We start from the raw sequence: 15,515 nt of genomic DNA on the forward strand, positions 1-15,515 counted from the left end.
GAGTAGTGAGTGCAGAGTAGTGAGTGCAGAGTAGTGAGTGCAGAGTAGTGAGTGCAGAGTAGTGAGTGCAGAGTAGTGAGTGCAGAGTAGTGAGTGCAGAGTAGTGAGTGCAGAGTGCAGAGTAGTGAGTGCAGAGTAGTGAGTGCAGAGTAGTGAGTGCAGAGTAGTGAGTGCAGAGTAGTGAGTGCAGAGTGCAGAGTAGTGAGTGCAGAGTGCAGAGTAGTGAGTGCAGAGTAGTGAGTGCAGAGTAGTGAGTGCTGAGTAGTGAGTGCAGAGTAGTGAGTGCAGAGTAGTGAGTGCAGAGTAGTGAGTGCAGAGTAGTGAGTGCAGAGTAGTGAGTGCAGAGTAGTGAGTGCAGAGTAGTGAGTGCAGAGTAGTGAGTGCAGAGTAGTGAGTGCAGAGTAGTGAATAGTGAGTGCAGAGTAGTGAGTGCAGAGTAGTGAGTGCAGAGTAGTGAGTGCAGAGTAGTGAGTGCAGAGTAGTGAGTGCAGAGTAGTGAGTGCAGAGTAGTGAGTGCAGAGTAGTGAGTGCAGAGTAGTGAGTGCAGAGTAGTGAGTGCAGACTAGTGAGTGCAGACTAGTGAGTGCAGACTAGTGAGTAGTGAGTGCAGACTAGTGAATAGTGAGTGCAGAGTAGTGAGTGCAGAGTAGTGAGTGCAGAGTAGTGAGTGCAGAGTAGTGAGTAGAGAGTGCAGAGTAGTGAGTAGAGAGTGCAGAGTAGTGAGTAGTGAGTGCAGAGTAGTGAGTAGTGAGTGCAGAGTAGTGAGTGGTGAGTGCAGAGTAGTGAGTGGTGAGTGCAGAGTAGTGAGTGGTGAGTGCAGAGTAGTGAGTGCAGAGTAGTGAGTGCAGAGTAGTGAGTGCAGAGTAGTGAGTGCAGAGTAGTGAGTGCAGAGTAGTGAGTGCAGAGTAGTGAGTGCAGAGTAGTGAGTGCAGACTAGTGAGTAGTGAGTGCAGACTAGTGAATAGTGAGTGCAGAGTAGTGAGTGCAGAGTAGTGAGTAGTGAGTGCAGAGTAGTGAGTAGTGAGTGTAGAGTAGTGAGTAGTGAGTGCAGAGTAGTGAGTGCAGAGTAGTGAGTGCAGATTAGTGAGTGCAGATTAGTGAGTGCAGATTAGTGAGTGCAGATTAGTGAGTGCAGATTAGTGAGTGCAGAGTAGTGAGTGCAGAGTAGTGAGTGCAGAGTAGTGAGTGCAGAGTAGTGAGTGCAGAGTAGTGAGTGCAGAGTAGTGAGTGCAGAGTAGTGAGTGCAGACTAGTGAGTAGTGAGTGCAGACTAGTGAGTAGTGAGTGCAGACTAGTGAATAGTGAGTGCAGAGTAGTGAGTGCAGAGTAGTGAGTGCAGAGTAGTGAGTGCAGAGTAGTGAGTGCAGAGTAGTGAGTGCAGAGTAGTGAGTGCAGAGTAGTGAGTGCAGAGTAGTGAGTGCAGAGTAGTGAGTGCAGAGTAGTGAGTGCAGATTAGTGAGTGCAGATTAGTGAGTGCAGATTAGTGAGTGCAGAGTAGTGAGTGCAGAGTAGTGAGTAGTGAGTGCAGAGTAGTGAGTGCAGAGTAGTGAGTGCAGAGTAGTGAGTGCAGAGTAGTGAGTGCAGAGTAGTGAGTGCAGAGTAGTGAGTGCAGAGTAGTGAGTGCAGAGTAGTGAGTGCAGAGTAGTGAGTGCAGAGTAGTGAGTGCAGAGTAGTGAGTGCAGAGTAGTGAGTGCAGAGTAGTGAGTGCAGAGTAGTGAGTGCAGAGTGCAGAGTAGTGAGTGCAGAGTAGTGAGTGCAGAGTAGTGAGTGCAGAGTAGTGAGTGCAGAGTAGTGAGTGCAGAGTAGTGAGTGCAGAGTGCAGAGTAGTGAGTGCAGAGTAGTGAGTGCAGAGTAGTGAGTGCAGAGTAGTGAGTGCAGAGTAGTGAGTGCAGAGTAGTGAGTGCAGAGTAGTGAGTGCAGAGTAGTGAGTGCAGAGTAGTGAGTGCAGAGTAGTGAGTGCAGAGTGCAGAGTAGTGAGTGCAGAGTAGTGAGTGCAGAGTAGTGAGTGCAGAGTAGTGAGTGCAGAGTAGTGAGTGCAGAGTAGTGAGTGCAGAGTGCAGAGTAGTGAGTGCAGAGTAGTGAGTGCAGAGTAGTGAGTGCAGAGTAGTGAGTGCAGAGTAGTGAGTGCAGAGTAGTGAGTGCAGAGTAGTGAGTGCAGAGTAGTGAGTGCAGAGTAGTGAGTGCAGAGTAGTGAGTGCAGAGTAGTGAGTGCAGAGTAGTGAGTGCAGAGTAGTGAGTGCAGAGTAGTGAGTGCAGAGTGCAGAGTAGTGAGTGCAGAGTAGTGAGTGGTGAGTGCAGAGTAGTGAGTGGTGAGTGCAGAGTAGTGAGTGGTGAGTGCAGAGTAGTGAGTGCAGAGTAGTGAGTGCAGAGTAGTGAGTGCAGAGTAGTGAGTGCAGAGTAGTGAGTGCAGAGTAGTGAGTGCAGAGTAGTGAGTGCAGAGTAGTGAGTAGTGAGTGCAGAGTAGTGAGTAGTGAGTGCAGAGTAGTGAGTAGTGAGTGCAGAGTAGTGAGTGCAGAGTAGTGAGTAGTGAGTGCAGAGTAGTGAGTAGTGAGTGCAGAGTAGTGAGTGCAGAGTAGTGAGTAGTGAGTGCAGAGTAGTGAGTGCAGAGTAGTGAGTAGTGAGTGCAGACTAGTGAATAGTGAGTGCAGAGTAGTGAGTAGTGAGTGCAGAGTAGTGAGTGCAGAGTAGTGAGTAGTGAGTGCAGAGTAGTGAGTACAGAGTAGTGAGTAGTGAGTACAGAGTAGTGAGTAGTGAGTGCAGAGTAGTGAGTGCAGAGTAGTGAGTGCAGAGTAGTGAGTAGTGAGTGCAGAGTAGTGAGTGCAGAGTAGTGAGTGTAGAGTAGTGAGTAGTGAGTGCAGACTAGTGAGTAGTGAGTGCAGACTAGTGAGTAGTGAGTGCAGACTAGTGAGTGCAGAGTAGTGAGTGCAGAGTAGTGAGTGCAGAGTAGTGAGTGCAGAGTAGTGAGTGCAGAGTAGTGAGTAGTGAGTGCAGAGTAGTGAGTAGTGAGTGCAGAGTAGTGAGTAGTGAGTGCAGAGTAGTGAGTAGTGAGTGCAGAGTAGTGAGTAGTGAGTGCAGAGTAGTGAGTAGTGAGTGCAGAGTAGTGAGTAGTGAGTGCAGAGTAGTGAGTGCAGAGTAGTGAGTGCAGAGTAGTGAGTAGTGAGTGCAGAGTAGTGAGTAGTGAGTGCAGACTAGTGAATAGTGAGTGCAGAGTAGTGAGTAGTGAGTGCAGAGTAGTGAGTAGTGAGTGCAGAGTAGTGAGTGCAGAGTAGTGAGTAGTGAGTGCAGAGTAGTGAGTACAGAGTAGTGAGTAGTGAGAACAGAGTAGTGAGTAGTGAGTGCAGAGTAGTGAGTAGTGAGTGCAGAGTAGTGAGTGCAGAGTAGTGAGTGCAGAGTAGTGAGTGCAGAGTAGTGAGTGCAGAGTAGTGAGTGCAGAGTAGTGAGTGCAGAGTAGTGAGTGCAGAGTAGTGAGTAGTGAGTGCAGAGTAGTGAGTGCAGAGTAGTGAGTGCAGAGTAGTGAGTGCAGAGTAGTGAGTGCAGAGTAGTGAGTAGTGAGTGCAGAGTAGTGAGTAGTGAGTGCAGAGTAGTGAGTAGTGAGTGCAGAGTAGTGAGTGCAGAGTAGTGAGTAGTGAGTGCAGAGTAGTGAGTGCAGAGTAGTGAGTGCAGAGTAGTGAGTAGTGAGTGCAGAGTAGTGAGTAGTGAGTGCAGACTAGTGAATAGTGAGTGCAGAGTAGTGAGTAGTGAGTGCAGAGTAGTGAGTAGTGAGTACAGAGTAGTGAGTAGTGAGTGCAGAGTAGTGAGTAGTGAGTGCAGAGTAGTGAGTGCAGAGTAGTGAGTGCAGAGTAGTGAGTGCAGAGTAGTGAGTGCAGAGTAGTGAGTGCAGAGTAGTGAGTGCAGAGTAGTGAGTGCAGAGTAGTGAGTAGTGAGTAGTGAGTAGTGAGTGCAGAGTAGTGAGTAGTGAGTGCAGAGTAGTGAGTAGTGAGTGCAGAGTAGTGAGTGCAGAGTAGTGAGTAGTGAGTGCAGAGTAGTGAGTAGTGAGTGCAGAGTAGTGAGTAGTGAGTGCAGAGTAGTGAGTAGTGAGTGCAGAGTAGTGAGTAGTGAGTGCAGAGTAGTGAGTGCAGAGTAGTGAGTGCAGAGTAGTGAGTGCAGAGTAGTGAGTGCAGAGTAGTGAGTGCAGAGTAGTGAGTGCAGAGTAGTGAGTAGTGAGTGCAGACTAGTGAATAGTGAGTGCAGAGTAGTGAGTAGTGAGTGCAGAGTAGTGAGTAGTGAGTGCAGAGTAGTGAGTGCAGAGTAGTGAGTAGTGAGTGCAGAGTAGTGAGTAGAGAGTAGTGAGTACAGAGTAGTGAGTACAGAGTAGTGAGTACAGAGTAGTGAGTACAGAGTAGTGAGTAGTGAGTGCAGAGTAGTGAGTAGTGAGTGCAGAGTAGTGAGTGCAGAGTAGTGAGTAGTGAGTGCAGAGTAGTGAGTAGTGAGTGCAGAGTAGTGAGTGCAGAGTAGTGAGTAGTGAGTGCAGAGTAGTGAGTGCAGAGTAGTGAGTAGTGAGTAGTGAGTGCAGAGTAGTGAGTAGTGAGTGCAGAGTAGTGAGTAGTGAGTGCAGAGTAGTGAGTAGTGAGTGCAGAGTAGTGAGTGCAGAGTAGTGAGTGCAGAGTAGTGAGTGCAGAGTAGTGAGTGCAGAGTAGTGAGTGCAGAGTAGTGAGTGCAGAGTAGTGAGTAGTGAGTAGTGAGTAGTGAGTGCAGAGTAGTGAGTAGTGAGTGCAGAGTAGTGAGTAGTGAGTGCAGAGTAGTGAGTAGTGAGTGCAGAGTAGTGAGTGCAGAGTAGTGAGTGCAGAGTAGTGAGTGCAGAGTAGTGAGTAGTGAGTGCAGAGTAGTGAGTAGTGAGTGCAGAGTAGTGAGTAGTGAGTGCAGAGTAGTGAGTAGTGAGTGCAGAGTAGTGAGTGCAGAGTAGTGAGTAGTGAGTGCAGAGTAGTGAGTGCAGAGTAGTGAGTGCAGAGTAGTGAGTGCAGAGTAGTGAGTGCAGAGTAGTGAGTGCAGAGTAGTGAGTAGTGAGTGCAGAGTAGTGAGTAGTGAGTGCAGAGTAGTGAGTGCAGATTAGTGAGTGCATATTAGTGAGTGCAGATTAGTGAGTGCAGATTAGTGAGTGCAGATTAGTGAGTGCAGATTAGTGAGTGCAGATTAGTGAGTGCAGATTAGTGAGTGCAGATTAGTGAGTGCAGATTAGTGAGTGCAGAGTAGTGAGTGCAGAGTAGTGAGTGCAGAGTAGTGAGTGCAGAGTAGTGAGTGCAGATTAGTGAGTGCAGATTAGTGAGTGCAGATTAGTGAGTGCAGATTAGTGAGTGCAGATTAGTGAGTGCAGATTAGTGAGTGCAGATTAGTGAGTGCAGATTAGTGAGTGCAGATTAGTGAGTGCAGATTAGTGAGTGCAGAGTAGTGAGTGCAGAGTAGTGAGTGCAGAGTAGTGAGTGCAGAGTAGTGAGTGCAGAGTAGTGAGTGCAGAGTAGTGAGTGCAGAGTAGTGAGTGCAGAGTAGTGAGTAGTGAGTGCAGAGTAGTGAGTAGTGAGTGCAGAGTAGTGAGTGCAGAGTAGTGAGTAGTGAGTGCAGAGTAGTGAGTAGTGAGTGCAGAGTAGTGAGTAGTGAGTGCAGAGTAGTGAGTAGTGAGTGCAGAGTAGTGAGTAGTGAGTGCAGAGTAGTGAGTAGTGAGTGCAGAGTAGTGAGTAGTGAGTGCAGAGTAGTGAGTAGTGAGTGCAGAGTAGTGAGTGCAGAGTAGTGAGTGCAGAGTAGTGAGTAGTGAGTGCAGAGTAGTGAGTGCAGAGTAGTGAGTGCAGAGTAGTGAGTGCAGAGTAGTGAGTGCAGAGTAGTGAGTGCAGAGTAGTGAGTAGTGAGTGCAGACTAGTGAATAGTGAGTGCAGAGTAGTGAGTGCAGAGTAGTGAGTAGTGAGTGCAGAGTAGTGAGTGCAGAGTAGTGAGTAGTGAGTGCAGAGTAGTGAGTAGTGAGTGCAGAGTAGTGAGTACAGAGTAGTGAGTACAGAGTAGTGAGTAGTGAGTGCAGAGTAGTGAGTAGTGAGTGCAGAGTAGTGAGTAGTGAGTGCAGAGTAGTGAGTGCAGAGTAGTGAGTGCAGAGTAGTGAGTGCAGAGTAGTGAGTGCAGAGTAGTGAGTGCAGAGTAGTGAGTGCAGAGTAGTGAGTGCAGAGTAGTGAGTGCAGAGTAGTGAGTGCAGAGTAGTGAGTGCAGAGTAGTGAGTGCAGAGTAGTGAGTAGTGAGTGCAGAGTAGTGAGTAGTGAGTGCAGAGTAGTGAGTGCAGAGTAGTGAGTGCAGAGTAGTGAGTGCAGAGTAGTGAGTGCAGAGTAGTGAGTGCAGAGTAGTGAGTGCAGAGTAGTGAGTGCAGAGTAGTGAGTGTAGAGTAGTGAGTAGTGAGTGTAGAGTAGTGAGTAGTGAGTGCAGAGTAGTGAGTAGTGAGTGCAGAGTAGTGAGTGCAGAGTAGTGAGTGCAGAGTAGTGAGTGCAGAGTAGTGAGTGCAGAGTAGTGAGTGCAGAGTAGTGAGTGCAGAGTAGTGAGTGCAGAGTAGTGAGTGCAGAGTAGTGAGTGCAGAGTAGTGAGTGCAGAGTAGTGAGTGCAGAGTAGTGAGTGCAGAGTAGTGAGTGCAGAGTAGTGAGTAGTGAGTGCAGAGTAGTGAGTAGTGAGTGCAGAGTAGTGAGTAGTGAGTGCAGAGTAGTGAGTAGTGAGTGCAGAGTAGTGAGTAGTGAGTGCAGAGTAGTGAGTGCAGAGTAGTGAGTGCAGAGTAGTGAGTGCAGAGTAGTGAGTGCAGAGTAGTGAGTGCAGAGTAGTGAGTGCAGAGTAGTGAGTGCAGAGTAGTGAGTGCAGAGTAGTGAGTGCAGAGTAGTGAGTGCAGAGTAGTGAGTGCAGAGTAGTGAGTGCAGAGTAGTGAGTGCAGAGTAGTGAGTGCAGAGTAGTGAGTGCAGAGTAGTGAGTGCAGAGTAGTGAGTGCAGAGTAGTGAGTGCAGAGTAGTGAGTGCAGAGTAGTGAGTGTAGAGTAGTGAGTAGTGAGTGCAGAGTAGTGAGTAGTGAGTGCAGAGTAGTGAGTAGTGAGTGCAGAGTAGTGAGTAGTGAGTGCAGAGTAGTGAGTGCAGAGTAGTGAGTAGTGAGTGCAGAGTAGTGAGTGCAGAGTAGTGAGTGCAGAGTAGTGAGTAGTGAGTGCAGAGTAGTGAGTAGTGAGTGCAGAGTAGTGAGTGCAGAGTAGTGAGTAGTGAGTGCAGAGTAGTGAGTAGTGAGTGCAGAGTAGTGAGTAGTGAGTGCAGAGTAGTGAGTAGTGAGTGCAGAGTAGTGAGTGCAGAGTAGTGAGTGCAGAGTAGTGAGTGCAGAGTAGTGAGTGCAGAGTAGTGAGTGCAGAGTAGTGAGTGCAGAGTAGTGAGTGCAGAGTAGTGAATAGTGAGTGCAGAGTAGTGAGTAGTGAGTGCAGAGTAGTGAGTGCAGAGTAGTGAGTAGTGAGTGCAGAGTAGTGAGTGCAGAGTAGTGAGTAGTGAGTGCAGAGTAGTGAGTGCAGAGTAGTGAGTGCAGAGTAGTGAGTAGTGAGTGCAGAGTAGTGAGTAGTGAGTGCAGAGTAGTGAGTAGTGAGTGCAGAGTAGTGAGTAGTGAGTGCAGAGTAGTGAGTAGTGAGTGCAGAGTAGTGAGTAGTGAGTGCAGAGTAGTGAGTAGTGAGTGCAGAGTAGTGAGTGCAGAGTAGTGAGTGCAGAGTAGTGAGTGCAGAGTAGTGAGTAGTGAGTGCAGAGTAGTGAGTGCAGAGTAGTGAGTGCAGAGTAGTGAGTAGTGAGTGCAGACTAGTGAATAGTGAGTGCAGAGTAGTGAGTGCAGAGTAGTGAGTAGTGAGTGCAGAGTAGTGAGTGCAGAGTAGTGAGTAGTGAGTGCAGAGTAGTGAGTAGTGAGTGCAGAGTAGTGAGTAGTGAGTGCAGAGTAGTGAGTAGTGAGTGCAGAGTAGTGAGTAGTGAGTGCAGAGTAGTGAGTAGTGAGGGCAGAGTAGTGAGTAGTGAGTGCAGAGTAGTGAGTAGTGAGTGCAGAGTAGTGAGTAGTGAGTGCAGAGTAGTGAGTAGTGAGTGCAGAGTAGTGAGTAGTGAGTGCAGAGTAGTGAGTGCAGAGTAGTGAGTGCAGAGTAGTGAGTAGTGAGTGCAGACTAGTGAATAGTGAGTGCAGAGTAGTGAGTAGTGAGTGCAGAGTAGTGAGTAGTGAGTGCAGACTAGTGAATAGTGAGTGCAGAGTAGTGAGTGCAGAGTAGTGAGTAGTGAGTGCAGAGTAGTGAGTGCAGAGTAGTGAGTAGTGAGTGCAGAGTAGTGAGTAGTGAGTGCAGAGTAGTGAGTAGTGAGTGCAGAGTAGTGAGTGCAGAGTAGTGAGTTGTGAGTGCAGAGTAGTGAGTGCAGAGTAGTGAGTGCAGAGTAGTGAGTAGTGAGTGCAGAGTAGTGAGTAGTGAGTGCAGAGTAGTGAGTAGTGAGTGCAGAGTAGTGAGTAGTGAGTGCAGAGTAGTGAGTAGTGAGTGCAGAGTAGTGAGTAGTGAGTGCAGAGTAGTGAGTAGTGAGTGCAGAGTAGTGAGTAGTGAGTGCAGAGTAGTGAGTAGTGAGTGCAGAGTAGTGAGTAGTGAGTGCAGAGTAGTGAGTAGTGAGTGCAGAGTAGTGAGTAGTGAGTGCAGAGTAGTGAGCAGTGAGTGCAGACTAGTGAATAGTGAGTGCAGAGTAGTGAGTAGTGAGTGCAGAGTAGTGAGTAGTGAGTGCAGAGTAGTGAGTAGTGAGTGCAGAGTAGTGAGTAGTGAGTGCAGACTAGTGAATAGTGAGTGCAGAGTGGTGAGTAGTGAGTGCAGAGTAGTGAGTGCAGAGTAGTGAATAGTGAGTGCAGACTAGTGAATAGTGAGTGCAGAGTAGTGAGTGCAGAGTAGTGAATAGTGAGTGCAGACTAGTGAATAGTGAGTGCAGACTAGTGAATAGTGAGTGCAGACTAGTGAATAGTGAGTGCAGACTAGTGAATAGTGAGTGCAGACTAGTGAATAGTGAGTGCAGACTAGTGAGTAGTGAGTGCAGACTAGTGAGTACAGACTAGTGAATAGTGAGTGCAGACTAGTGAGTACAGACTAGTGAATAGTGAGTGCAGACTAGTGAGTACAGACTAGTGAATAGTGAGTGCAGACTAGTGAGTACAGACTAGTGAATAGTGAGTGCAGACTAGTGAATAGTGAGTGCAGAGTAGTGAGTGCAGAGTAGTGAGTGCAGAGTAGTGAGTGCAGAGTAGTGAGTGCAGAGTAGTGAGTGCAGAGTAGTGAGTGCAGAGTAGTGAGTGCAGAGTAGTGAGTGCAGAGTAGTGAGTGCAGAGTAGTGAGTGCAGAGTAGTGAGTGCAGAGTAGTGAGTAGTGAGTGCAGAGTAGTGAGTGCAGAGTAGTGAGTGCAGAGTAGTGAGTGCAGAGTAGTGAGTGCAGAGTAGTGAGTGCAGAGTAGTGAGTGCAGAGTAGTGAGTAGTGAGTGCAGAGTGAGTGTGCAGAGTGAGTGTGCAGAGTGAGTGTGCAGACTGCAGAGTAGTGAGTGCAGAGTAGTGAGTGCAGAGTAGTGAGTGCAGAGTAGTGAGTGCAGAGTAGTGAGTGCAGAGTAGTGAGTGCAGAGTAGTGAGTGCAGAGTAGTGAGTGCAGAGTAGTGAGTGCAGAGTAGTGAGTGCAGAGTAGTGAGTGCAGAGTAGTGAGTGCAGAGTAGTGAGTGCAGAGTAGTGAGTGCAGAGTAGTGAGTGCAGAGTAGTGAGTGCAGAGTAGTGAGTGCAGAGTAGTGAGTGCAGAGTAGTGAGTGCAGAGTAATGAGTGCAGAGTAATGAGTGCAGAGTAGTGAGTGCAGAGTAGTGAGTGCAGAGTAGTGAGTGCAGAGTAGTGAGTGCAGAGTAGTGAGTGCAGAGTAGTGAGTGCAGAGTAGTGAGTGCAGAGTAGTGAGTGCAGAGTAGTGAGTGCAGAGTAGTGAGTGCAGAGTAGTGAGTGCAGAGTAGTGAGTGCAGAGTAGTGAGTGCAGAGTAGTGAGTGCAGAGTAGTGAGTGTGCAAAGTGCAGAATAGTGAGTGCAGAGTGCAGAGTAGTGAGTGCAGAGTGCAGAGTAGTGAGTGCAGAGTAGTGAGTGCAGAGTAGTGAGTGCAGAGTAGTGAGTGCAGAGTAGTGAGTGCAGAGTAGTGAGTGCAGAGTAGTGAGTGCAGAGTAGTGAGTGCAGAGTAGTGAGTGCAGAGTAGTGAGTGCAGAGTAATGAGTGCAGAGTAGTGAGTGCAGAGTAGTGAGTGCAGAGTAGTGAGTGCAGAGTAGTGAGTGCAGAGTAGTGAGTGCAGAGTAATGAGTGCAGAGTAGTGAGTGCAGAGTAGTGAGTGCAGAGTAGTGAGTGCAGAGTGAGTGTGCAAAGTGCAGAATAGTGAGTGCAGAGTAGTGAGTGCAGAGTGCAGAGTAGTGAGTGCAGAGTGCAGAGTAGTGAGTGCAGAGTGCAGAGTAGTGAGTGCAAAGTGCAGAGTAGTGAGTGCAGAGTAGTGAGTGCAGAGTAGTGAGTGCAGAGTAGTGAGTGCAGAGTAGTGAGTGCAGAGTAGTGAGTGCAGAGTAGTGAGTGCAGAGTAGTGAGTGCAGAGTAGTGAGTGCAGAGTAGTGAGTGCAGAGTAGTGAGTGCAGAGTAGTGAGTGCAGAGTAGTGAGTGCAGAGTAGTGAGTGCAGAGTAGTGAGTGCAGAGTAGTGAGTGCAGAGTAGTGAGTGCAGAGTAGTGAGTAGTGAGTGCAGAGTAGTGAGTAGTGAGTGCAGAGTGAGTGTGCAGAGTGAGTGTGCAGAGTGAGTGTGCAGACTGCAGAATAGTGAGTGCAGAGTAGTGAGTGCAGGTGCAGAGTGGTGTGTGCTGTTGAGTGCAGAGTGCTGTGTATTGGCAATGTAAATGACAATGCCATTTATTTATGATTTAAAGAAAAAAAGAAATGTCATGAGCAATGCCAATAGCTCTACCTTTATTGATGCCGAGACCATTGCATTGCAAATGCTTGTTTCTTTTTGTAGGAGTCCTGTGTCCCCAGGCAGAAGTCAGTTTGGCTTTTAATAACATATGGTTACAAAACCATACTACCCATCCAAAGCTAGTTCTCTTGGAGGAAGGAAAGTCTGTTTTATTTGGGCCACAACTCACAAATTATTAGATTTCCCAATGTTTTTTGTTCCTAATAAATAAAACTTGAGAACCCTTCTCCAGTCTAGCAAATATTATATCTCCAAAAGAAAATTAACTTTTTAGCAGATAGTAGACAGATATAGTCCAGCTGAAAAGCTGGGCAAGTCCTCAAGGCTCACATTTACGGAAAACTGTGAACTGTTCTTGGATGCAAAGGTCCCCCCCCCCCCCCCCCTAATTATGGCTGCATGCAGAAATGTGAGCTGCCAGAACGATCATTTTCAAGGAAAAGATCACACGTGCTTTATGAAAAGGTTCAAAGGGGAAGGGGGTATCAATGTTGCCACAACAAGAACGATGGACTAAGGAGATCTAGGAGAAAACTTTCTGTGGGATGCAATTGTGCAGCAGTAAGACAAAAAACTGCAGCAAGGTAAACCTTGTGTGCCCTATTAAGCTGAATGTAGAGAAAAGCTCATAAAATCGACATTATAAGTAATACTTGTGCATAAGGCAGTCTATCGAATCTAAAATGCAAGTATTTCAGTAGTCATATTTGAAAGAATTAAAAACATTTAGGATTACCTATTGATTGCACTGCTAATGTCATGTAATGGGCAGAATAATGCGTCTTCCAAAACTGCCTCAGCCTCTCGTAAGTGTCAATATTCCTCTCCTTTGGTTCATGTTTAAGAGTTTGAGCATTTCCTGTTGATGTTAAAAATGAAGGCAGCCTGTTACAATGGCTAACTTTTATAAACAATGTTGCTAATCACATGGTTTTAAAAGAAATCAACGTAAATTAACAAGTTACATACTTAATAGTATCCTCCCACCAGGCGATTACGGATTCAGAATGCCAGGCCAGGAGATTTCCCATAGAGATAGGGCGAAAACAGAAGGGGGAATGTTAAAGACGACAGAGGCCGTAAACTTGCATGCATGCCAAGATTTGTAAAAACAGAAGTTTGTTTATTTGCCGCTGACTTGCACTACAATTAGCGATCTTGTAGGAAGGAGAAGGAAAAGCAGTAGTAGGGCTATATGAATACTGAGAAGAAATGCCATAATACTCCCTTCTAAACAAGTTGCAATAAAAGAGGGTTATCTACGTGGCGATGTGCGCAGGCAAGAGTGAGGACTGGGTGGAGAGTTCCATTTCTGCCAGCCTAATATCTACCAATCCTTTTGCAGCTTCAACTAGGGCCGCGAGCAATCTCACCCAACACTAGCGATAATGTCACATGTACCGCTTCACGTGTTTTCCATTTTTTTTTTACAGAGGAAAGGAGAGACCCAGTAATCAACTGTGCAATGTTAGCACCTGCACAATTTGTCTTTGTTCCATCTATCATATCCTGCTACAATGAGAGTGCTGGCAACGTCTTCATAACTTTTGTACATCTTGCAAACCAGGGCTAACGTTTGCTCGATCTTCCGACAGACTTCAATGAGACACACTCCACACTTAAAAGACCTGAACCAAGTTTGCCCATGCAAAACCTCAACTCTGGGTACCACTCAGCCATCCATGCTAGACACAATCGAGAAACAGGTCATCATGTCAAAATAAGAGGTGATGCCTACATAACATATCTTAACGCGGTTCTATTACTCCACAGCAAAGATCTTACATCCGCTGTTACCCTGACAGTTAATTATAAATATGTCCCAAGCTCCCTACCAAATCACTGGCTTTTGGGCAATAGTCTATAGTAAGTACGGAATTAATTTCAAACCTCTTCACCAACTGTTTATCATCATCTGTGAATACAACCTCTGAATAACCTTCTCGTAAGAAAACAAAAAAACGAAAATGGCATCAGTCACCTCTTTCATTCTAATAATGTTGCACAATCCACTAGTATTACGGGGTATTTTGTCACAATACAAACTATCAAATCCTTCAGCACCCTCAAACTCACAGTTTGCTCTAAGCCACCAGTAACACTTAACCAATCTCTGCATAGCTTCTACGCTCTTCCTTTCTGGGCCATTCCTCTTGTTCTTAACCCAATATGTACTGCCAGCTTAACCCATCTCCACACAACTTTACCACAACATGAAGCAAAGTGGGTCAGCGGAATATCACAACTTTGCAAAGACTTTGTAAATCTATGCAATCGGATTTTCATGTGTTTCTGTGCTGAAGGGGACACAGCCTAGGATTGGGCTTGAGTATTCCCTGTAGGGCAAGGCCATGGCTGATTTGCAAAAGGCAGACTGTGGTGGTCCAGTGAGCAAAAAACCTAACAATATCTACTGACAGTAGAGCGACCCAGAGTAAAATTCAGGAGCAAGTTTAATTCCCTTCCTCACTATTAGCTTTGATAATGCTTCGGGTAAGCAGAACTTCTGAACGAAGGTAAACTACCATGGCACATCACCTTATATGCTATACACAAATACTGTATGCTCTCCAACAAGGTCATCACATCATTACTATTATGTACTACTTACCCCAAAAGAATTTGCCCATAGGATGACCAGGTTTGGCAAGGCTACCAAACAACATTTCTTTTCTGTTTGAATCAGATGGTCTTGCAATTTGGTACTCTGTAAGTAACAAAGTTTATTTTAGCAAAGGGATACATAAATATATAGTTTGTCCCGGTGGACATATTCTCTTTATATAGCACAAGTCTCAAAAATGCATATTTTGACATGCCGACCTACAACAAATTAATGACTAAGTTACTTACCTTGGGTAACACCCTTTTTAGGAGAGTATCTAGCCGCAGATTCCTCCCATTTTTAGGTCTCGCCTCTCAATGCGCATGCACACTGAGCAAGACTATAGGGGCTTAAATAAGGTTTACCTAGACTGGCGACTGACTGACGATTTGATGCTGTGCCTGTGCGCTTTTAGGTCAATGCGCAAGCGCATTGACCTAAAATGCGCGTGCACATCATCAAATCGCCATCTGTTCCCCAGCAGCACTCCTCCCACACCATTGAAGTGAAGCTTAGCTTCACTTCAAAGGTCCCTGCTGCTTCACACCCTCATCGCCGCTCTCCCCGCTCGGCCCCCTCCCCTGCCCGCTGTGTCGCATTTCTCCTCCCCCCTCCCCTTCTCTGCCTTCCCTCAGTCTTTTTTTTTTTTACCCGCTCCGCCCCCTCCCCAGCCCGCCGTGTCGCATTTCTCCTCCCCCCTCCCCTTCTCTGCCTTCCCTCAGTCTTGTTTACTCTATTCACTCCTAGGTATGGAAAACCAGTGACAGCCACCCGGTCATAAGTAGGGAAGTGAGGGGCGCAGCAGGGAGAGCAGCTCGTCCATCCCTCTCGGTCTCAAGGGGTCTGTTAAAAACTTTGTAATGAGCCCTTAATGTGCCTCAGGCTCAGCGTAGTTATTAACCCCCTGCCCTCCTCCCAGTCACTGCCCTCACATCGCAACGACTCCCGCCCCAACAACAAACTCCACATTTTCTTAGCGTCCAGGATGCTGACCCGGGGTCGATTTAGGGCCGACCCTGGTTCTGCTTCTAGTGTTTCACTGTTTACTAGTAAAACCTGTTCTGGAGGGCAGGGCGGGGTGTCAGCACAGCATGTGCAGTAGGGGGAAGTGAGTAAGTAAACAAGTACAACGTGTGGTGGGAATAGTGTGTTTTCTCATATTGACAATTACACACAGTTACATGCGCCTGTAGATTTTTGTAAAAATATTAGTTTGAATCCTTAAAGTCTATTTTGTAAGGTTTACGTTTGAATAAATAAAATCGACATGCACGAACAACTCTATATTTTCTTCAGACAGCAATCCGTATATTTTTGCTAAATTTGAACGCATGGTGGTGTTCGTAAATGTTTACAACCCAACTCCGTTTTGCAGTGGGCTACATTTTTTTAAACAATTTTATATAGCGCCAACTCGGCCCAAAGGTGTTGGTGCGCTCTTCGTGAGCACCGTTTACATTACACAAGGACACGTTCATTTTGGTTGGTAGGGGGCGAGTAATGTGATTTTGCCTAGAATCACAAGATGTCTAGCTGACGCTGAGACTCTAATCTGGTTCCCCAGTCCCTACGTCCGCAGCTCTGGCCCTTAAGCCACAACCATGCTTAGCATCGTTTTAGAACTGGGCTAAGTGCCAATGGCTTTTTATGTAACAGAGGAGCAAAACCGTTTGGTCGGAAGGTATTTTGTTTTTAAATAATTTTTACTCGCCTTCAAAACTCCCGAAACGCACTGGAGAAAAGGCAGGCACGGCTGCAGCTCTTGCTTGCTGTGTGCAGTAGGGGGAAGTGAGTAATTTTTTAGGTCTCGCCTCTCAATGCGCATGCGGATTGACCAGAGCGAGACTATAGGCACTTAAACAGACTTCACCCAACTGGCGATTTGGTGCTGTGCCCGTGCTCTTTTAGGCCAATGCGCAAGCGCATTGACCTAA

The 15,515-nt window shown here is 46.9% G+C and overlaps 1 protein-coding gene across 4 annotated transcripts in view; it reads right to left on the minus strand.

Annotated features, from left to right (window-relative positions):
- The window catches only part of NRDC (nardilysin convertase), a 2,107,381-nt gene that overhangs the window by 1,738,590 nt on the left and 353,276 nt on the right, over nt 1–15,515 (minus strand). For all 4 annotated transcript variants that reach the window (XM_086952436.1, XM_086952435.1, XM_086952433.1 and 1 more), the window contains 2 exons: nt 13,588–13,683; nt 11,713–11,835 (listed from right to left, as the gene is read on the minus strand). In XM_086952436.1, the coding sequence (XP_086808562.1) occupies nt 11,713–11,835; nt 13,588–13,683 (219 nt within the window). The remainder of the gene's footprint in view (nt 1–11,712; nt 11,836–13,587; nt 13,684–15,515) is intronic.

Source organism: Lissotriton vulgaris, chromosome 1_1, assembly GCF_964263255.1.
Source record: "Lissotriton vulgaris chromosome 1_1, aLisVul1.2, whole genome shotgun sequence".
In the NCBI taxonomy this organism is placed as follows: domain Eukaryota; kingdom Metazoa; phylum Chordata; class Amphibia; order Caudata; family Salamandridae; genus Lissotriton; species Lissotriton vulgaris.